At 37.1% G+C, this 23,871-nt stretch overlaps 1 protein-coding gene across 1 annotated transcript; it reads left to right on the forward strand.

Annotated features, from left to right (window-relative positions):
- The first annotated feature begins 5,868 nt into the window (after window positions 1–5,868).
- On the forward strand, window positions 5,869–6,321 carry LOC104896778 (uncharacterized). The gene has a single exon (XM_010683572.2). The coding sequence runs from the start codon at window positions 5,869–5,871 to the stop codon at window positions 6,319–6,321; it is 453 nt and encodes a 150-aa protein (XP_010681874.2).
- Window positions 6,322–23,871: the final 17,550 nt, after the last annotated feature.

Below are 23,871 nucleotides of genomic sequence, written 5' to 3' on the forward strand. Positions count from 1 at the left end.
TATATATACACACACCTTTTTGTGGCACTAGCAAGATGCATCTATACAAATCGTCAAAAGAAAATAATGAAATTTAACAAAAAAAATAATTTAGAATGCAAATGCGAAACTCTATATGCCCATCTTATGTCTACCCATCAATTTTAATGTTTAACTTTGATCTTTTCAAGACCTGAAAAACTTATACCACTTTTCAAATTACTCACTTTTTAAATAAATAATTTAGTAAATAATATTTGAGTAATTTAAGAGTATTATCGCAACGTGACTAACACGCTTTCGGCAACCAACTACTAACTAACCAAATAATAGTAATACTTTTTAATATTGTCTCAATACTCAAAATAAATGAAACACTCTAATCTAGGTGAAGATCCCCTTCCTAGTATGCTCCCATGCACATCCAAAATTCACCTGCAAATCTGCTTATCGAAAAAGGTAAACCAGGCAAAGCGAAATAGGAAAAAGAAAATACGCGTCAGTATAAAAATCGGTACGAAATGTACTAGATAGTTTGTAACAATTTTTCATTTCGAAAACTTCATCACCAATACTTCAAGAATAACACTTTAAGGATAAACTATTTCAAACACTTAATAATAATTCAAGAATAACATTTTAAGAATAAACTCTTTCCATACACTGGAATAATAATTCAAGAATAACCTTTTAAGAACAAACTCTTTCCAAACAACTTGGATTAAAATAATCCTGAAAACAATTCCTCTTCTTATCTCCCCTTCTATTTTGCTAAGTGTGCACAACCCCCAAGCTAGTCATCCCATCACGGAGCTATATCAAGGGGTAACTATATTTGCCAACAAGTGGACTTTGAATCTCTTGATATTAATCAAGCGAAAATAATAATAATAATAATATGACTTGTAAGTCATGAATAAACCTTCTTTCCTCATAAACAACTTTTTGAACATTCAAAGTTTATAAATATTAATCAACCTTTCCTTGTAAAAATAATTTAATTTTTAAAAAAGAATAATACAACTTCTATATAAAAATTATTGATAAAATCATTCCTTCTTTTCACTTCCAATAGTGAATAATAAAATATTGTAACCATTTCAAACCAAATTTCCAAACCAATCCAACAATTAAATCAATAAACAACTTTATCACATAAAACCATATTTCAAAAGATCTAGCTACATAACGTACCATGATCTTGCACAAAAAGTATACTAGTATCTCTACTCAGTCTTAATCTTGAACGGTCTCTTAACAAATCAATAATAAAAATCTAATAAGTAACTTATCACATGAACCTAATCATGAATGTAAACATGAATAATCTATCGTGAGCATAATTATTTTTAGTAAGAAACATGAAAAATCATTTTCTTTTCTTAACCCAAAGAAAATTAGAACTTGAATAAGAAATATAAAATTAGAATAGATAAGAAAAGAAAGAAGAACCTTGAAGTATGGATTCTCCAAAGTTTTTGTGTGGAAAAGATGGCTAAAGGTGTGGGGTATTTATAGGAGTAGAATAGGTAGTACTGAATTTTCAAAATTTAAGAGTTTGTAACCTTCACCATAAATTAGGAGATTACACCAAGATTTGTAACCTTCATCATAAATTTGGAAGTTTTAGGAAAACAAAACTCCCCCATTTACTTCACAATCCCGTCAAAAATAATGGCCTAAAAATTTATTTTTTTGGATTTTTTGAATAATTTTGACTAGGATTTAAAACCAAAAGTTTAACAAATCCAATTTTGGCGCCATCTTCCGCCAAAATAATTTAAAACGAGTGAAATTGCTAAAATACCCTTTGCTTAAAATAGTTATTTTAGAAAATAAATACTTTAATTACCTAAATAAATACTTGAAAATATGGGGTATTACACTTATACCCAGATAAGTTCCCATAGGCTGGATAATCATTCATAGTATAAAAAAGTATGGCACGCAGAGTGAACATCTCATTACCATACGCATCCAATACTAATACTCCTTCGTTCCACATCTTCTGTAAATCTTCAACAAGCGGTTGGAGGTATACATCTATTTCATTTCCAGGTTATTTCGGCCCCAATATAAGAAGAGAAAACATGATGTACTTGCGTTTCATGCACAACCAAGGAGACAAGTTATAAACCACTAAAACTACTGGTCATTTACTATGCTAAGGACTAAGATTGCCAAAAGGGGTCATGCCATACGTACATAATCCAAGCCTTAAATTCCTATCCTCATTACCAAATGCCTTATGCCCTCTGTTGATATTTTTCTACTTAGGTGAATCAGCCGAATGCTTCAGCAGACCGTCTTTCTTCCTACGATCTGCATGTCACCTCAAATTCTTCACATATCCTTTAATTGAGAATATGCGCTTAAATTTAGGTATTATGGGTAGATTCCACAACACCTTAGTTGGTGGTCCTTCACTACCCCCAGCTACTTCATACTTGTACCTCGATAATTCACAACATGGACACTCGTGTAAATGTTCATACTCATTACGAAAAAGCACACAATCCGACAATCGTTAGGACAAGCATGTATCCGCTCGTACTCTAAATCAAAAGGACACATCAGTTTCTTAGCATAATAGTACAACTTTGGTTGTTCATTTCCATCAGGAAGCATATCAGCTAAAATTCCAACAACGACGTGAAAATAGAGTCAATTCAACCAGCTTTCGACTTAATGTTGAAGAGTGTTATCATGGCGGAAAGTTTGGTGTACTTTGTACAACATGAATACAAAGGCTTTTCAGCAGCCTTAGACATAGACTCAAAAATACGAGGTTATTTACACGCCTCATCTTTAACCTTGTTTATCATCTTGTGTACCCGATCCCTATCATCATTCCCATACTCATCATCCCAATTTTCATCCCCGACATCATCAACGAGCTCTAAATCTTTCTAGTCTTCACGTACATCGCTCCTCATCATGCCAAACCCATACGTGATATTGATGCCTAAACCCAAGGCGAAAGACATGCTCCCTAATGAAATGTATAGTACTAACCTTGCTCACATTTTCATAATCGAGACAAGGACAATAAAAGTGGACTGCTCCCAAGGAAGCTTGATATTGTAATGTAGATTTACAGAATTTCGATACGATATTCACAAACTCAATCGATTCACGACTACCATACATCCAAGTACGATACATCTCATTCAAGAAGACCTCTAATAATTAAACACAAAAAATAATTATAATGTATCAATCATTATTAAATTATACACAGGCAAGAAAGTCAGATATTCAAATCACACACATACACATGCAAGCTAAGATAGGGACATGCATTTCAAATGTATGCATGCAGTCAAAGGTCCTTATCACACTAACCTAACCTATCCTTGGACGTCTAATATCACTAGTGAATATATCCAACTTTTAAATTCCAAGGAAAATCCAGCAGCATTTCCCTACTGTTCTCCAAGTACACTATGTAGATAATTTCTTATCTACTTATGTACCCACAGAATAATGTAGAAAAACGAGAAGCTAATTATACTTTCCACAGAATTGAAAAGAAGACACACATTCATTACTTAAGTTAGATCAAACATCCTAGAACAGTCCCAAACTGGGGACTATTTAAGACTTACACCTAATTAGTAAGTCTTGAACGGGTATCTAGGCATATGATGATGATTCATATTTAAACTACATTATTTTCATACAATCTCATATCAAGAAACATACATATATCAATAAATTATCCTAACCTAATTAAATTAAAACACATGACAACTTTATCTAGCTCATCAACAAATCAAACACAAAATATAAGGAAATTAAACTAGTTAGCTCTGAACACTAGTGATGAGAAATGAATAGAGAAGAGATAGTTGGAACTTTATATGCCTTGCTTAGTCTCTTTTCCTACAATTAACAAAACCCCCTATTCTCCATAACTGTTAAGTCAAACTTCATGCTAGTCCCTCTTTTGAACTAGAGACTGAAAATTACTTAACTAAAGATACTCTCTTTAGGCTTAGTTTGAGGAGATAGTGTGGTAAGTTGGAGTATGAGGTTGAGGATCCCGAGGTGAAGGGAGCAGCTGGGATTAAAAGGAAGGCAGCTGAAGAGGTAAGTGATAGGGGTCCAAGGTATGTCCGTATGAGTCAAAGACTAGCAGAGACTAAGTCTCTAAGGGATCACGGTCAGGGTGATGTTGTGATGATAGGTCTGGATGTTGGATCGTGTCTCTCCAGGATCTACTGTTGTGGATTTCTCGCTTCTCCTTACCTCCAGTCTTCATGGTCTTCTGCATAACATTCAGGAGTCTTTATTGCTTCTACACTCCAGGATCTAGGGAGTTGAGGCCAGAGTTGCTAGGGTGGATTTGCAGCTGGAGCAGGTTCTTGCTGCTGTGAAGAAAGGAAAAGTTGTTGTGAGAGAGAAGATTGATGCGGTTTTTGCATCATTTGTCATTCGCCCCAAACCCTAATCCCCTTTCTGTTTTAATTAATCTGAAACAATTTTAATTTCGTTTTTTGTTTGTACTTAAACAATGGTGACCTGTTGCAACTCTTTCATTTTATTTTTGATGAGTGAATCACATCAGCTACGTTTGACTATTTATTTTACTCTTATATTCCATTCTTCCCTCCTTTTGCTTTCTTTGTTTCTTTCCTTTATTTTCTTGAACTCAGCTTATGCATAATTCATGTCTAAGTGCATTTATCTTTGCTCTTGCATCTTCATTAAAATGTCAAGATGGCTAATATTATTAGTGATACGGATCATGAGGCGCCAATTGTTACTAGAAGTGGTAAGGCGTTTAGCAGTAAGACTGTGGGAAACATAGTGCTAACCACTTTCCAGACAACGAAAGAGGAGTTCGATATGGGAGACTTCAGCGAATTGGAATTTGGGTTGTCACTTGGACATGGGCCAAGTAATGCTTGTATTCTTCAAGAGCAATTCTTGAAACTCAACCAAATTCACAAAACACAAAAAGTGTGGCAGAATACATTTTGTATCTTATGTGAGTTGGATGAGAAAGAGGAGATGAAGATTGGACGGTTCATCACTGGGTTAAGACCTTTCATAGCCAATAAGGTAGAAACTTCTACCTACATTTTCTTTGATGATGTACTTAGATTGGCCGAAAGGTCTGAAAAGCAAGAAAGGGAGGAGAATGAGGGTAAGGAGAAGACTTATGCTAGTAGTTACTATTCTACTCCCTACAGGAATAAACCTACCTATATCCAACCTACACAATCATCAACTATCTCATCCAAATTTGACCCTAAACCGAAGCCAAAAGTTTACATTAGTCTGGAACAAGCTGCTTTGGCTAAAAAACAGTGCCTCAAATTTCAAGGTTTTGGTCACATCTCAGGAGATTGCCAACAAAAAGTTACTATTTCCCCTAAAGATCATAGGACCTTAGTTTCCTTTCTTGTGCAACAGGAAGAGGAGGAACAGTGTCATACGATGTGCCCTACTCAATGCCCTACTCTATGCCATGGGGATGAGGAGGAAATTCAAAAAGGGGAGTCTGACTTTGAGGATGGGGAGAAATAGGATGATCAAGAACTTCAAGAGGCTGCTCCGGACAAGGATACCTTAATTTTGAAGAGATTACTAAGAGTAGAGTCTCAACCCTTGAAGGAAGAGGAAGAGCAAAGGGAGAATTTGTTCTATACAAGGGCATTTGTGCATGGGAGAGCGTGTAATCTCATCATTGACAGTGGGTCTTGTGCAAATGTAGCTTCATCTAAAATGGTAAATATCCTCAAATTACCTACAAGATATCATGCTAAGCCTTATGCTTTGAATTGGCTTAATGATCATGCACCAATTAAGGTAAAGAAATAAGCACTTGTAGTGTTTTCTATTGGCGACTACAAAGATGAGTTGTGGTGCGATATTATACCCATGGATGAGTGTTCTATTTTGTTGGGAATACCATGGCAATGGGCTAGGCAAGTTAACCATGCTGGAAAAAGTAACATATACTCAGTTATGGTTGGCAAAAGGCGTTATAGGTTGAAACCACTTCCCCCTAAGGTGGCGCCAACTAAGAACTTAAATAAGCCAAGTCTTTTCTTGACAAGGGCTGAGTTTGAAAGGGAGATTCGAGAAGGCGTTGGATATGTGTTGTACATAAGGGAGGCTTCCACACCTAAAGATCCTCCACAAGATCCTACCTTAACTAACCTTCTCAAAGAGTATGAAGATGTGTTTCCGGATGATCTTCCACCGGGACTTCCACCTATTAGAGGCATTGAGCATGCCATTGATTTGGTTCCAGAAGCTACCCTACCAAATAAGGCTGCATATAGGTGCAAGCCTAAAGAATCTAAGGAGCTACAAAGGCAAGTCCAATAGCTAATTGATCGAAGGTATGAACGAGAAAGAAAAAGTCCTTGTACTGTCCTAGCTTTGTTAGTGCCAAAGAAAGATGTTATTTGGCGTATGTGTGTGGATAGTAGAGCTGTAAATAACATCACCATCAAGTATAGGTTCCCTATGCCTAGATTGGATGATATGTTGGATGAGTTGCATGGGGCTTAAATCTTCTCCAAGATTGATTTGCGGAGTGGATACCATCAAATGAGGGTTCGAGAAGGGGATGAGTGGAAAACTGCCTTCAAAACCAAGCAAGGGTTATATGAATGGATGGTTATGCCTTTTGGGCTATGCAATGCCCCAAGTTCTTTCATGAGGTTAATGAACGGGGTATTACGTCCCTTTATTAACTTATTTGTTGTTGTTTATTTAGACGACATCTTGATTTATAGTCCTACAAGAGAGTTGCACTTTGGTCATTTGAGACAAGTTTTTGAGGCTTTGCGTACACAATAACTATATGGCAAGATGGAAAAGTGTACATTCTTGGTTACTAGTCTTGTTTTCTTGGGGTATATTGTCTCATGTGGAGGGATACAAGTTGATCCTTCTAAAGTAGAAGCCATTTCTTCTTGGCCAGAACCAAAGAATGCACATGATGTGAGGAGTTTTCATGGATTGGCAAGCTTCTATAGACGTTTTATCCAAAATTTTAGTACTATGGCAGCACCTCTTACGGAACTTACAAAGAAGGGTGAGTTTGTTTGGAATGACACTGCAAAGAGGGCTTTTGAAGAATTGAAGACTAGCTTATGTAATGCACCGGTTCTTGCTTTACCAGATTTCTCTAAGCTATTTGAGGTTGAAACAGATGCTAGTGGTTTGGGAATAGGAGTTGTGCTTCTTCAAGAAAAACGTCCAATAGCCTTTTTTAGTGAGAAACTAAATGGGGCTAAGCTTAATTATTCTACGTATGACAAGGAGTTCTATGTTATAATTCGTGCACTTGAACATTGGTCTCATTACCTTCGACCTAAGCCATTTGTGATTTGTGTTACACTCGGATCATGAGAGTCTAAAGCATATACATGGGCAACAAAAACTTAATGTGAGGCATGCGAAGTGGGTAGAATTTTGCAATCATTCACGTTTGCTTCTAAATATAAATAAGGCAAAGAGAATGTTGTAGCGAATGCATTGTCAAGAAGAGGGTATTTGTTGGCAATCATGGAAGCTAGATTGTTGGGGTTTGAAATTCTCAAGTAACACTATAGTAATGATGATGATTTCAAGGAGATAATTGCTAATCATATAGGATCCTATGTTTTTCAAGATGGGTTCTTATTCAAGGAGAATTATCTATGTGTGCCTAAGTGTAGTGTGCGTGAGTTGTCGGTAAGAGAAATGCATGCTGGAGGTATTGCGGGACATTTTGGGGTACATAACACATATGACTTATTATATGAGCATTTCTATTGGCCTAAGATGCTTAAGGATGGCCATCATGTGATTGAGAGATGCGCCACATGCCACAAGGCCAAGAGTACTTTGCACAAAGGTTTGTACACTCCATTACCTGTTCCTAGTGTGCCTTGGGATAGTGTAAGTATGGATTTCATTGTTGGATTACCAAGGACAGCAAGGGGAAAGGATTCAATCATGGTAGTGGTTGATCGTTTTAGCAAAATGGCGCATTTTATACCGTGCCATAAAACTGATGATGTAAGTAATGTGGCAGATTTGTACTATAAAGAAGTGGTACGACTTCATGGAATTCCCAAGAGTATAGTGTCGGATAGGGATACTAAGTTCCTTAGCTACTTTTGGAAGACTCTTTGGAAGCTTGTGGGAACTAAATTGCTATTTAGTACTTCACATCACCCACAAACAGATGGGCAAACCGAAGTCACAAATAGGACATTGGGTACTTTGCTACGAGGATTAGTAAGTAAGACTACAAAGGATTGGGATGTGCGTTTGGCTCATGCGGAGTTTGCATATAATAGAGCACCTTCCTCTACAACAGGTTCATCTCCATTTCTCATTGTGTATGGGCTTAATCCACATGTTCCTATTGACCTTGTTGAGTTGCCACGAGGAGATCTTGCCAAGTTTGATGTTCAAGCGCGACAACAATCTTTCATGAAGACATGTTAGGAGGTTAAGTTACAAATTGATAGAATGAATGAACGTTACAAGCAACAAGCTAATAAACACCGAAAATTACAAGAGTTTCAAGTAGGTGATTTGGCATGGTTAAACCTACACAAGGAAAGGTTTCCTGGAAAGCGCAAAAACAAATTCATACCAAGGGCAGATGGTCCATTTCGTGTGTTAGGTCGTATTGGTGATAATGCTTACAAGTTAGAACTTCCTGATTCTTATGGAGTTGTAAGTTCTACCTTTAATGTAGGTGATCTATCTCCTTATGTGCTTGATGAGAATTTGGGGACAAATTCTTTTAAAGAAGGGGAGAATGATACGGATCATGAGGCGCCAAGTGTTACTAGAAGTGGTAAGGCGTTTAGCAGTAAGACTGTACCAAATACAGTGCTAACCACTGTCCAGGCAACTAAAGAGGAGTTCGATATGGGAGACTTCAGCATATTGGAATTTGGGTTGTCACTTGGAGATGGGCCAAGTAATGCTTGTATTACTTGGGTGGGTATAGAGTAGTAGTATGTTATGTAATTACTCTAGAAGGTTCTTTTATATTTTATTATGTTGCTAAGTAGTTAAGTCGGTTGTCTAAAGTCGGTTGTAATGTATTTAAAGTCGGTTTGTGTAGTACATGGCTTGTCCTATATAAGCGCATGTATTGTATTTGAGTATTGTATTGTATGTTGTTGATCAAATGAAATAATAATCCTTGAGAGTATTGCTAAGTATACTTGAGAGAAAGTTTAGAGACTAGCTTGACTAGTGGATCAAATTCGTTGCCTTTGTTCCAAACTTGAAGTCGTTGCCTTCAAGATTCTATCCATCTTCACCTTCAAACATAATCCATAAACATTTCTTTGAACCAAGAAACCTCCATATCCATCTGGAACATCAAGTTCCACATCAATTAGATTACTTGCTTGAGCTACTTTGCATTGTTCTTGTTGATCTTGTTGACTCCATGTACTAGTTCTGGTTCACTTGGAGGGTTTGGATGATGACAAAAGAGGGGAAGTAAAGTGGCACATAGAAAGATTCTAGTCTACTTAGTTTCTGTAGTGATGATTTTTGACGATTTTCTCTTCTTGTTCAAAACTAATTTACTTAGTCTTAGATTTTTTAGTTCTAGGTTTCGTTTTGATATTAAAAGTCCTAACTCTTGATTCTTTTGCTTTCGTTTATTTTCTTATGTTTATTTTTGTTGCTTTCATATTTTTATTTGCCTTATACTCCCTCCGTTTCATTTTAATCTACACACTTACACTTTTCACGCATGCTAATGCAAAACTTTGAGGACATATATCTTTAGTTTTGTATTTGTAAAAATTATAAAAAGTACATATTAATAAAATACATGTTATGAATCTAACAATATCCCACATGACTATATTTTTATCCGCGTATAAATCACAAATGATGGTCAAAGTGAATTTGTGAATCGTGTAAAATATCAAAATGTAACAATTAAAATGAAATGGAGGGAGTATTTGCCATCATCGAAATGGGGGAATTTGTTGTATTCAATCTTCTGATAATGCTAAATAAACATGTTTCGTATAGTTTTATTTCGAAAAAATATAAATGCTAAAAATACTGTTTTATTATTTGTTACTTAGAATGTGTATTTATCTTGTAAAGATAGATTAACGAGTGTTAATCTAATCAAGATATTATACCTTATACTCACATAAGATTATTACATGGTTGTTTAATAGATTTATTACCTTAGAATCTTTTGAATAAAAAGATTCTTAGTTATTAGATATTTTATGGTTGTTGTGTTGTTGAGAAAAATCAGGCTAAACATATGTCCCTACAAACAAGGAAGAGGGGCAAGATTTTCATTAACTTTCGGTTGGATGTGGTGCACAAGCGGCTAGTGGAAGAAATGGTTTATCGTTACAAAAATCGTGGATGTAGTGCAACAGGTTATGGGCCACAAATCCTAGAATTCAGCAAGTACACAACATGGAGAACGCGGAGTGTAGAACAAGAAGCTACAACAACAATTTAAGGGAAACTAGTTGTTCGAGAAAATTACAACTTTCAAACATTACACTTTCATAATTACTTTGAAAGTTTTTCTGTAATTTTCTTCTTCCCCTACAATACATATCAATGTAATACTCTTCGTATTTGGGTGAGAATATCCTAGTAATCGTGAGACAAAAAGAGACAAAACAAAAGACTTCGAGTGAAGTCGAGTGAGTGTCATGAGTTCAGGGGGAACTGAGTGACTGGGAACAAGTTCCTAGTGGAACAGATAAAGGTCCAACAATAGGTTGTAAAGGGAGTATTTTGGCTTATTCTAATAATAAAAGGAGTATTGAGTCAAAATCCCTTGGAGTCAACGTTTTTCTTCTTATTGGGCCTAGAAAGTTTTCCTTGTAGGTAAAATTTTGTGATTGATCTTTCTTTCATTCTAAATTCTTTTATTTCCGCACTTAAATTCGAAAATTTCCCCTCAACGACTATTCACCCCTCTTGTAGTTGGTCTAGTGTTCATACTAGAATAAAAGTACAAACGATTCATCAGAAATTTTAGTACTATCATGGCTCCTTTGACATAATGTAACAAGAAGGGTTCATTCATTTGGACGCTAGTAGCCCATGAGCCCTTTGAACAGATAAAGAAAAAGCTAAGTTAAGAACATGTCTTAGCTTTACTAGACTTATAGCAATTGTTCGACGTCGAGTGTGATGCAAGTGGCCTAGGGATTGAAGCAATTCTACAACAAGGAGGAAGGCATATAGCTTACTTCAGTGAGAAGTTAAACAACTCCAAACTCAACTACAACACTTCTAATAAGGATATATATGCAACAATTCGTGATTTAGCTCATTGGTCTCATTACTTAAGGCCTGCTCAGTTAGTGCTTTATTCTGATCACCAGGCACTCAAGTACATCAATGGACAACATAAACTCAACCTAAGACATGCCAAATGGGTACAATTTCTTCAATCTTTTGATTTTGTATCTAAATATAATATTGGAACACCTAACGTAGTTGCATATGCATTATTCAGAAGATATTCCATGCTTTATCTTTGACAGAGGCCCGATTTATTGGGTTTAATCACCTAAAGGACTTATATTATGAAGACCCTGACTTTTCTGTAGTCATGGAAGCATGTAAAAGTGGTCCTCATAGTGCATATTTCGTTCAAGATGGCTTTCTTTTTCAGCATTCCAAGCTTTGCATTCCTAAGGGTCCATTAAGAGATTTGCTGATAAAAGAAGCTCGTGGAGGAGGATTAGTCAAGCATTTTGGCTTCAGCAAAATGATGGATGTATTACAAGAGCATTTCTACTGGCCTAAGTTAGCATGAGATGTCCAAGCAACCTTATCTTGTTGCTCATTTTGTCAAAATGCCAAGAGTTCATTCCACCAGGGTTTGTATACACCTCCTCCAGTTCTAGAGCAATCTTGGGAAGATTTAAGTATGGATTTTATAGTAGCTTTACCTAGAATTCAAAGAGGTAAAGATGCTATTATGGTAGTGGTAGGCAGATTTTCCAAGATGACTCACTTTGTAGCTTGCAACAAAACATATGACGTTATCCATGTTGCATATTTGTTTTTCAAAGAAATAGTGCATCTTCAAGGCACCCCTAGTCATTTGTTTCAGATAAGGATGTCAAGTTCTTCAATTACTTCTCGAAGACTCTATGGAAACTACTTGGTACTAAGTTGTTGTGCAGTATAGTAGCTCATCCACGGTCAGATGGTTAGATGGAAGTAAAAAATAGAAACCTCAACGGATTCTCAGGACGTTGGTTAACAAATCTCAGAGAGATTGCGATCTCAAGTTAGCACATGCAAAGTTTGCTTACAGGAGATCTCCTACATATGTAACTAATTATTCACCTTTTAAATTAAATTACGGAATTAATCCTTTAACTCCTATTGATTTACTTTCTTATCGTGTTGAGTTACATAAGAATAAAAGAAGCGGAGGAAAAAGCTAAAGAAATGAAAAAGCTTCATCAACAAGTCAAAGCCATAATAGATAAGGTTAGTGAAGCATTTAAGGCCATAACCTATAAGAATATATAGGAGACATTATACGACCCAAGAGATTTAGTTTGGGTACACCTCAAGAAAGAACGATGTCCATCCAGAAGGAAAAATAAGTTAATGCCAAGAAGGGATGGACCGTACAAAATGTTGGAGAGAATCAACAACAATGCTTACAAGATAGAGTTGCCAGGAGACATGGGTAACATCTCAGTAACATCCAATGTTGGTGATTCACAACCTTACATAGAATAACTCGATGATTTGGGAATAAAAGAAGAAACTTCTGAACCCCGAGAGAATGATGTAGGAGCATCTACAGGAGCTAATTATCTAATCCATGGGCAAAAAAGATTCAATTCATGATCTTGATAACTAATAACTACCCTAAAGTGGTTATACGTCAATCCTAACAAAACTCACAAAGCCATTAAGAAGAAGAGAAACCGGAACAAACACCTTCTTCATCAAGTTTCAGCATAGGCTTACTTTGGGGTGTCAAAAGCTCATCAGTTCGAGTTTTTAATTGATTTTTGATGCTTAACCATATATATTATGTATTGATGAATAATATAGCTTACAAAGCAACCTGAAACAACTAATTATGAGCTTACTCATAAGTGAAGAAAGACGGCTACCAAGAGGCGGCAAAACAGGCAGTTCTGCACGTCCTTGAAATTTCTGGGAAGATTTCATTTGTGGTCCAATGATAGCGTCTGACAACTTGTTGGAAGGATCTGGAAGTCTAGAAGAACTTGAGATTTATACTCAAAGAAACAAGAGTGCCTTGTTTTAGCTTAACCAAATTTCCGGTTTTCTATTCTTCAAATTAAATCTTAACCACTTTAAAGCATTTATGAAGCTGGGAGGTGAGTTGAGTGGGTTTCCTTAGTAGCTTTTCTAAGCTTTATCCATCTTGTCTTGGTATTTTAAGGGTGGAAAGTCAGGTGGTTCTTGGTTTAAGCAATTGGCTTGTAAGTGTCTTCTCTTTTGCTCTTTTCGATTTTTTCCTTTAATCAATCATACTCAAAGGGCTAGATCCCCATATACATCACAATGGAACCACAATTTTGTCTATCATGAATTAAACATTAAGAAAGGACTTCAATCCATCAAGCAATAAATTGAGGCATCAAGGGCCCGAGAGGAATGCTGCAGCAGCCTCGAAAGTTAAGAAATTAATGGAAGCATGAACCATTGAATAATGCCAATAGATAGAATGGCTAGCTAATGTGGTCTTAGCGAAACAATCCAATGGATCTTGGCAAATGTGTGTTGACTTAACTAATTTAAACAAAGCCCGGCTAGATGATAACCATCCTTTACCAAAAGTTGACATACTGGTGGACTGAATAACTAGCAACGAATCGCTCAGTTTCATGGATGCTAATGCTGGTTATCATCAGATCCCAGTGGCTGAACAGGATCGTATACACACAACCTTCATGACAAGCCAGGGTGTGTATTGTTATAAAATAATGCCCTTCGAGCTAAAAAACATAGGGGGAACCTACCAACACACCATCAATAAGGTTGAACTCTATGTAGATAACATGATGGTGAATAGAAAGAAAGAAGTCGATCACATTGAAGACTTATCTAAAACACTGATTAAGTAATCTCCGACGTTATAACATAAAATTAAACTCGAAGAAGTGTGTCTTCAAGGTAAAAAGGGGGAAGTACTTCACAATCCTAGTGGCTGAGAGAGATATTGAGGCCAACCCATAAAATATTAAGCAATCCTAGACATGACCTCGCCTCGGAATGTGAGGTAAGTACATAGGCTGACAGGGTGTCTAGTGACAATCGGTCATTCCTCTCCCACTCCTTTAATAAAAGTTTATTCTTCTTCAAGGCATTGCAAAGGAGGTAAGTTGAATATTAATGGGACCATGAAGCTCCACAAGCCTTCCCACAATTGAAGGAACACCTAATTTTCCTGTTAAAGCTAATATATATGTCTCTTGTCGAGACAAGTGATATATCTATATCTGTCAATATCTGAATAAGCTCTCAACACTTGTACTTGTTGTCGAGAAGACAGATGCACAACACCTAGTTTACTTCATTTGTCACACTTTAGAGACGCCGAAGGAAAATACAACCAAGTAGATTAGATAGTATTTGCACTAGTCATGGCTACCATGAAGCTAAAACCCTTTTTTCAAGCAAACCCCATCAAGGTCCTTACCACACAACCCATCAAGAAAGTTATTGAAAGCAGTAATCATTCCATCGGATGACATAGTGGGCGGATCCGTTGTCGAATTTCGGGATAGAATACGAGCGTCGACGAGCCATCAAAGCTTAAGCCTTGACTGGCTTTATTACTGAATGCAGTGCTCGCCCAAATGAAACTATCGGCACCTAGTGATGGGAGAGACAGGTGAATGGCCAGGCGACGAAAAAAAAAATAGGGGTTGGACTAGTAATTATACATTCGGTTGGAGAGATCATGGAGTATGCCATGAAATTCGATTTCCTAGCCTCCAACAACGAGGTCGAGTATAAAGCCCTCACATTGGGCCTCTAAATATGTATAAACTCAGGAGTTCAATCTATTAGGGACCGATCAAACTCCCAAATGATTGTAGGACAAGTTTCAGAGGATTACATAGCCAAAGAAGACAACATGAGAATGTATCTCGACAAGACAAAAGAAATAGTTTAAAAGTTGTCTCATTTCAGCATCGTTCACCTTCCCCGACCCGAGAACCAAGAAGCAGATGCTTTGGCCCAGATGGCCAGATCGGCTAAAGGATTGACTCGGGCTATAATATTGAAAGAACTTATTCAACCTAGCATCAAATCACATAGATTCACACAATAAATAGATGTGAGACATGGATAGAAGAAATTGTATCCTTATTAAGGGATGGAACTTTGCCCTCGAGGGAGAAAGAAGCTGAGCACTTCAAGAAGAATCAGATTGATTTATCTGACATGAAGGAAATCTCTACAAGAAATCCTACACCCATCTCTTACTCAAGTGTGTCATCCCCGATGAAGGAGATTCTATCCTCCGAGAAATACACGAGGGGAACTACAACAACCACTAAGGCGCAAGAAAAATAGCAGGAAAGGCTTTAAGGGCATAATACTATTGGCCCATCCTCAAACATGAAGCGTTAGAGCTCGTGAAGAAGTGGCTCAGCTACCAAATCCATGGAGATATTCCTTGGGCTCCAGCCAACCCCTTGACCATAATTCCAGTTGTCCTACCCTTTAGAAAATGAGGGATGGACCTGTTGAGCCCCTTTTCACCCGCCTCAGGGCAGAGAAAGTTTCTTCTTGTCGTCATTGACTACTTCACCGAATGGGTTGAAGTAGAACCATTGGCCTTATCATTTACAAACAAATCCAAAAATTCATCTGGAAAAATATTATCACTAGGTTTGGGGTACTGAGGTCCCTTGTGTCAGACAACGGGTGACAATCAACAGTGGCCCAACTCGGGACTACTATTCTAGGTTCAGAATTCAAACGAGGTTCTTTGCCTATTCCCGACCCCAAACCAATGGTCAGGTTGAGGCAGTCAAGAACGTAGTACTCAAAGGGGTATAGAAGTCACTCGAAGGCGCCAAGGGATCCTAGATTGATGATCTTCCTGAAGTATTTTGGTCACGGTGAAAGAAGCTACAGGACATTCCCCCTTCAGCTTGGTTAACGGGAGTGAAGTTGTTTTGTCAGTCGAGGTGGGGATACCCTCCCCTTGGATCACCTTCTATGACTACGAGCAGAATGAAGAAGAAAATTTGATCAACCTCGACCTACTCCCCGAGTCTAGTGGCAACTCGTTACACAAATCTAACCGAAATAAACAACGGGTCACAAGGCAATTCAATTGTCGAGTAAAGCCATAACCCACGAACATGGGAGATGGGGTAGTCTAGAAGGTTCAAGCCACGAGGGAACGAACACTTAAAGGGAAAACTAGGGCCAAAATGGGATGGCCCCTACAAGGTAACCAATTCATCAAACCAAGGACTTACAGTCTAGAATCTCTCAAAAGCATTCCCCTAGCCCGACCCTGGAATGTCGATAATCTTAAGAAGTATTATGTACAAATTATTTGTCATGTAACTTAGCGTATTTATAAGCTCTATCTTGTTTAACACAACTCGAGGGATGAGTTACATACCCCGGAGTACTATCTTTGTGCTTTTTATATTATTCTGAATGAAAAAGTTACCGATTAAACTACCTTAGAAATAGACTCGGGTACAAGTTGTATCAAATAAGATGTAATTTGTTATAAAGAAAATCCACTTCTTTGCGTAAATGTGAAATTACAAGCTAAAACCCCGGGAACATACTCCCGAGAATCAAGCTATATAAGGAAGCATCAAAATTACAAAACAAGAAAAGCTCAAACAGCATTAGTCTTTTTGGGAGAACTATTGACATTGGTGTTCTCCTCTTCGAATCCCTCGATCTCCTCAGATGCCTCTCCCTCGTTCTCAGCCTCGACTAGCGCCTCCTCCACCGGCTCCGCTCCTACAGGAACCTCAAATTGAACACCCTCACCTTGCGCATACAGATCACTTGAGTCTATTTCTCTACCGAGGCCTCCTTAAGAGCAAATTGTTGGTCAAAACTCTTCCTCGATGCTGGCATATTCAAGGCAATAATGGGCGAGGACGCAATGGCCTTGAGTTGCTCCTTGGTACTGCGAACGCCAATAAGATGGGCCACAATACCCATGTTCTCGCGTATTCAAGGCTTTATGGGGAGGCATTTCGGGTCGCAAGCCATTCTTCTTTGGCCTTCTGGAGCTTGGACTTAGCCCTTTTAAGTTCATGTTTAAAAAATTTGATCCTCTTGTTGGCCTTGTCCAGTAGCCGCTGAAGGGAATCAACAGACTTCTTGGCCTCATCGCACTCGGTTGTAATGTCCGTGGAAGCCTAGAGTGTCTTGTTCTTCTCGGTCCAGTCTTGACCGCCTAGATAGCTCTCTCAAAAGTCTCCTTTTAAGAAATGAGCTCGGAGTTGATGGACAAGATCTCACACCTCGCCGGAGACCTTGGTCTCCAGCTCCTAGACTTGCTTCTTAAGTCCTCGGTTGCATCCCTGGACACCACGGCGCTCCGTGGCGGACATCTGGATTGTCATTTGCAAGCCAAAAATTATCAGAATAACCACAACGAATGAACTTTGGAATATTTAAGAGAGGAACTTACATTGAGCTAGGAGTTGTATAACGTGTTGACCTCCTCAACACCCGTGGCTATTAGGACTTTGTTATGCATGTCCGAGTATCTCACTCTTAGCGTGTCTGGCCCAAGCTAGCTTCTAGGGCCTGGTGAGGTCATAAAAGGGGGTCTTCTCCCCTATCTCATTAGCTCCCCAAGAGAAGTCACTATTGGGGTTGTCTCGGAAGCCTCCCAGTTCCTCTTTGACCTAGACAAAACACCCGAGGAAGCCTTCTCGGAGGTTTTTGAGGGAACTATTTTCCCAAGGCGTTGGCCTCCTCGGCCTAGGCCACCTTTTGTTGGGAGTGCGCTGGAAGATTCTTTGTCTTCTCTGAAACATAGTCCTACATAAATAATTAAGTCAAAATTGATCTTAGAGCTTCAAAGTGGAAGAGCTAAGAAAGAAGCTTGCGGCTATACAAGCTTTGCCTGAGATGGGATATGATGCTGAAACACAGCAAGAGGAAAAATCGATCTTAGAGCAGCTCAAGAAGTGGTCTAGGATTGAAGAGAGCATCTTGCATCAGAAAGCCAGGATTAATTTGCTTACTTTGGGGGATTCCAATTCCAAATTCTTCTTTACTACAGTGAAAGTGAGAAATGCAAGAAATAAGATAACAGTGCTTCATAATAATCAAGGTGATCTATTGACTGATCCTACAGCTATTCAAGAGGAAATTACAAGCTTTTATAGAACACTCCTTGGTTCAAGAACTGAGCAGCTGGAGGCTATTGATCTAAGGGTTGTGACAGAGGGCCCTAGATTGAAGCCTGAAGAGTGTTGCCTTATACTGCAAGATGTGACTACTACAGATGTTGATACTGCTCTTGCTTCTATAGATAATGCAAAGGCTCCTGGATTGGATAGATTCAATGCAGTTTTCTTCAAGAAAACTTGGCATAGCATTAAACATGATATATATGCTATTGTGCTAGAGTACTTTGATCAGGCTTACATTCACGAGCCGCCAGTCAATTGTACTGCTATTACTCTGATTCCTAAATTGGAAAATGATTTGTATGCAAAAGACCATAGACCTAATGCCTGCTGCTCTATTGTGTACAAGCTGATTTCTAAGATTTTAACTTAAGGCTTCAGAAGATCATTACAACAGTTGTGAGTTGCTCTCAAACAGGAATTATTCCAGGAAGGCAGATTATGGATAATAGCTTATTGGCAACTGAACTCATAAGAGGGTATAATAGGAGTCATATGTCTCCTGGATGTGTAATCAAGGTTGATATCAAGAAAGCCTATGATTCAGTGGAATGGGTGTTTTTAGAGAGTATGCTTAAGGAGCTTGGGTTCCCTGACAAGTTTACTCAATGGATATGGAGCTTGGGTTCCCTAACAGGTTTACTCAATGGATAATGGCTTGTGTCAAGTCTGTTTCTTATTCTATACTGTTGAATGGGTTACTTGCCAAGCCTTTTGATGTTTAGAAAGGCTTAAGACAAGGGTAAAAACCCAGATTTCAACTATCATCCCAAGTGTGAAAGGATTAGCCTAACTCATCTAATGTTTGCTGATGATCTGCTCATGTTTGCTAGAGCAGATCATAGCTCAAAAGGGAAGATTATGGCTGCCTTCCACAAGTTCTCAAGGGCTTCAGGGCTTGAAGCTAGCAATGAGAAAAGTTGCATTTACTTATCAGGGATCAACCATGATGTAGCTACAGACCTTGCTGAAGAGATTCATATGCCTGTAGGTCTGCTCCCTTTCAAATATTTAGGAGTGCCTTTGGCTGCAAAAAAACTTTCTCTCTCCTAGTGTAAACCACTAATAGACATAATTACATCTAGGGCTCAAGGGTGGATGGTGCATCTTTTATCTTATGCTGGCAGACTGCAGTTGATGAAAACTATACTTGGTAGCATGCAGAATTATTGGGGGCAAATTTTTTCCTCTCACTAAGAAACTGATTAAAGCTGTGGAAGCCATTTGTAGAAAGTTCTTGTGGACTGGTGGGTTAGAATCTAAAAAAGCTCCAGAGGCCTGGTCCTTCATTCAGCAACCTAAAACTGCAGGGGGTTAAATATGATCAACATGGTGTTGTGGAACAAAGCTGCCTTACTGAAGCAACTTTCGGCCTTATCTTTTAAACAAGATAAGTTGTGGGTTCGTTGGGTGCATGCATACTATGTTAAAGAGGTAACATTGATACAATTACTGTCAGCGTTAAAACCTCTTGGCTATTGAGAAAAATTCTGGTGTCTAGGGAGCTGTTGGTGAGAATTAGGGGTTGGGAGAATGTGAGCAACACTCAAGAGTTCAGCATTAAAAAAGCTTACAAGCTCCTGCAAGAGTCTTTTGATAGAGTCAGTTGAAAAAGGCTAATGTGTAATAACAAAGCAAATACTAAAAGTAAATTCATTCTATGGATGGCTTTTCTAAACAGATTGGCTACTACAGACAGAACTAGTAAGTGGAATAGGGATTGCAACCTTATGTGTAAACTATGTGATGTAAAAGAAGAAAATGTGTAGCACTTATTTTTTGAGTGTGAGTATAGTATGACTATTTGGAAGGCAGTGCTGCAGTGCATTGGTCTAGCTCCTATCAACACTGCCTCTGGTGAACTGAGAAGAGGTATCCGGAAGGCTAGGAGTAAGAGAAGCAAGGACATGTTGTATGTGATGTTATTTACTGAGAGCTTATATGCCATTTGGCTTCAGCATAATAGCAAGTGTTTTAGGGACACTTAGCTAAGCCCCCATGCTATAGTCAAGGAGGTCATCTTTAAAGTAGCTTGCAATTATAATGAGCTTGAAAGAACTAGGCTTCTTTTGAATTAGTTGGTTGTGTGCTGTGGGTGGGTATGGGGCAGCTTGTTGCTCTTCTCATCCTTAGGTTGTACCCCTTTTTTTGGTTATTAATAATAATTTTGAATTGCCAAAAAAAAAAAGCAATATGTTGACTTAGATTATAAAATATTTCTCTACAAGATATATAAAATAAACATGACAATAATTTTGGTGTTCTATAATTTTCTAAAATAACTTAATATTACTCCCTCCGTTTCATTTTAATTGTTACAAGTTGATTTTTATACTATTCACAAATTTCACTTTGACCATCATTTGTGATTTATACGCGGATGAAAATATAGTCATGTGGGATCTTGTTAGATTCATCATAACATGTACTTTATTAATATGCACTTTTTATACTTTTTACAAATAGAAAACTAAAGATATATGTCCTCAAAGTTTTGCATTGGCATGCGTGAAAAGTGTAAGTGTGTAGATTAAAATGAAACGGAGGGAGTATTACCTAAGTATTTGGCATCATCAAGACATGGAATACAACAATATTCTCCCTTTTTTATGATGGCAAATATAAGGCATAAAATAAAAAATAAAACAATAGCAAAAAGCAAAAGAATTCAGAGCTATGAGGTTTAATAAAATGAGAAAAAAAAAACATACTCTAAGTAACACACACACTAAAGAAAGTTACGCTAACAACATAAAGCAAACGAGTCTATAATCAGAAATCTTTTGTGACAGATTATAAAAGTATGGTTCACTAAGAAATCAAAAATCATTAGAATGTTATTTTATGTGCCACAGCCTTTTTCCCTCTTTTGTTATCATCAAAAAAAAAAAAACAATAAAGGAATCAGCAAGATGCATATAGGACATGATATATACAGATTCATAGCATAGTAGCTCAAACATGTTATCTAATAATACTAGCCATCCAAGTAGTGTAATGAGAATAGCAAGATAGGAGCAATGCAAAATAACAAAAAAAATGCACAAGGTAAGTTCAAGGAGAACAGGAAACATGAAAAGATCAAAAAATTACGCAAAAAAAAGCATCAAAAGAGGGTGTGGGGATTAGGGTTTGGGATGAAGAGAGAAAGAAGAGACCACATGGTCAATCTTCTCTCTCACTGCAGCTTCACCATGCTTCACAGCAGCAAGGACCTTCTCCTGTTGGATGCCAAGGCGGGCAACTCGAACTTCCACACCCTGGACGCTAGCATGCAAAAGTTGAGAAAAGGCTTTAATACTAACTACTGACTGAACTTGAAACTAATGCAGTGGAAATAACTTAAATAACTTCTCTTAATTGAAATAACTTTATTGGACAACTATATAACAATGGAAATAACAAAAATAAAATAACAACTACTTGACTAATTATGATTCCTCACTAGCTCCCCTATATGAAGTATGCATCATATCAACCTGTAAAAGCTGCTCGCCAAAATAGGGTCATCACAAGGACAAAGCCATAAAACAAAACAAATAAAAGCGTGTCAGTAAAATATTGTACATGTATATGTGGAATATATATTAAACACTTTATTTAATTAAACATTTGAAATATTTAATTTCAAAAAACCTTTCTGGATACTTGAAAATACTTGTATAATATAAAGTATATAACTTTAATAAAAACTCATTTTCCTTGCCTAGGTACCTTGTCTAAAGTGTGCAACCCCCCCCCCCCCGAAGTTTAGTATTCCTTACTGAGTCTATTACGAGGGGTTACTACCTTGTCCACATGACTTATACAAAAAGTACATGGGTAAATAATATAATGGCTACCGTTCTTGCTAATAAATAACAAGTCGTTGCCTCTTTATAATTGCGATCATAAAAGATCATATATCTAATAAAAATCCTTCTGAAATAATCCTCCTTTATAAAAGAATAATAATTCTGAAAACTTAGCCGTATAAAGGCATAAATAAAATAACTTGCTCAAGGGGTAACCTTTGTAAATAATAATAGTTCAAGAACACTCCTTTTTAAATATTTAAATATCAAACTCCTTGTAAATTATATAAATATAGATTCAAAAATTAAACTTTATAATAATATTGAGCTAAAGACATGATTCAAGTGCATAATAAAATTAAGTAAAACTTCAAACATGTTCACATAAAACACATGTAGTTCATAATAAAACTTATAAAAACATGGATTTCAATCCAAAATATTTTCCTAAAAACATGATAATAAGGTAGCAAAATAGTTATTAAAGATCTACATATACACGCACCTTGAAAACTAATAACTACAAGGAGATAAGAGACAGGTAGGCTAAAAGAGAGAGATAGAGTTTAAACTTGAGAAAAGAGATTTATTTCTCAAATTTGGTGTAAAAAATATGATGGATGGAGACCCCTATTTATACTAGTTGGAAAAGTAGAATAGGAATATATAGGAATAGGAAACTAGAAGATAAATATAGGGAAAAGGATAAACTAATCTAGCTAAGATATTAATATTTACGCTTATCCGACAAAAATTAGGAAAACATATAAATTAACCCATAATACATAATATCTAAGATAAAATAACTAAAACATTAAAAAAAAAAAACAAAAACTAACCAAACTTCTTCAATCAACGCATTAGAATGCGCTAAAACAAATTTCTTTTTCTTTTTCTTTTTATAAATCTTTTTATTTTATTTTTTTGCAATTTCTTTATATCTTTTTTTTTTTCTTTTCTTCTTGCAAACCTTTTTCGAATGGTTTTTATAACATTTTTAATTTTATTTTGAATCAACTACTTGAATGTAAAACTTAGGAAAGTCAGGCTCAAAATTCATTTGGGCTAAAACATATTTTAAATACCCAAAACCTTTCTTATAAAAGCCTTTCTAATAAATAATAAGCTTTTTTAGTAAATAAAACCTTTTTAAAAACTAAAACTTTTATAAAAATATAAATAATAACTTACTAAAAATACGGAGTATTACACCATGTGTGCTGACAACTTAGCCAAATCAGCTAATTATCCCTCACTCAACCGCCTCGGGAAGCATGGTGCCCAGTGGACCCCGACCCGATGATGAAAAGTAACCCCCTCGGTTTTACGTGGGGCGCTAACAACATTAGCAAGATCAGCGGAAAGTAAGCCGACAAAATACCTCGAGAATCATCTGGCCCTTTATATGTGCACGTCTCAGTGCAAGTCAATCTCTCAAGACCGATAGGGCATCTCAGATAAATGAAAATTCACTCGTATTCCGTTGGACCCCCGCCTCGGGAAGAGAAGGAGCCCCCCCCCCCCTTCGTCCATCCAGCGTGGGGCTAATTGTTTGGGCCCATCACCTAGTCAAATGGTATAATCAAACGAGGCCCATCAACCTTTTTTATCTGAAAGGTTGTTACTTAAAAGGGAGACAACTTTCCTAAAAGTTGAGATGTTCCCTCTTAGGTTCTCCTGTCTGGTAAACCACCAATAGTATA

Source organism: Beta vulgaris, chromosome 6 (genome assembly GCF_026745355.1).
Source record: "Beta vulgaris subsp. vulgaris cultivar EL10 chromosome 6, EL10.2, whole genome shotgun sequence".
Lineage (NCBI taxonomy): Eukaryota > Viridiplantae > Streptophyta > Magnoliopsida > Caryophyllales > Amaranthaceae > Beta > Beta vulgaris.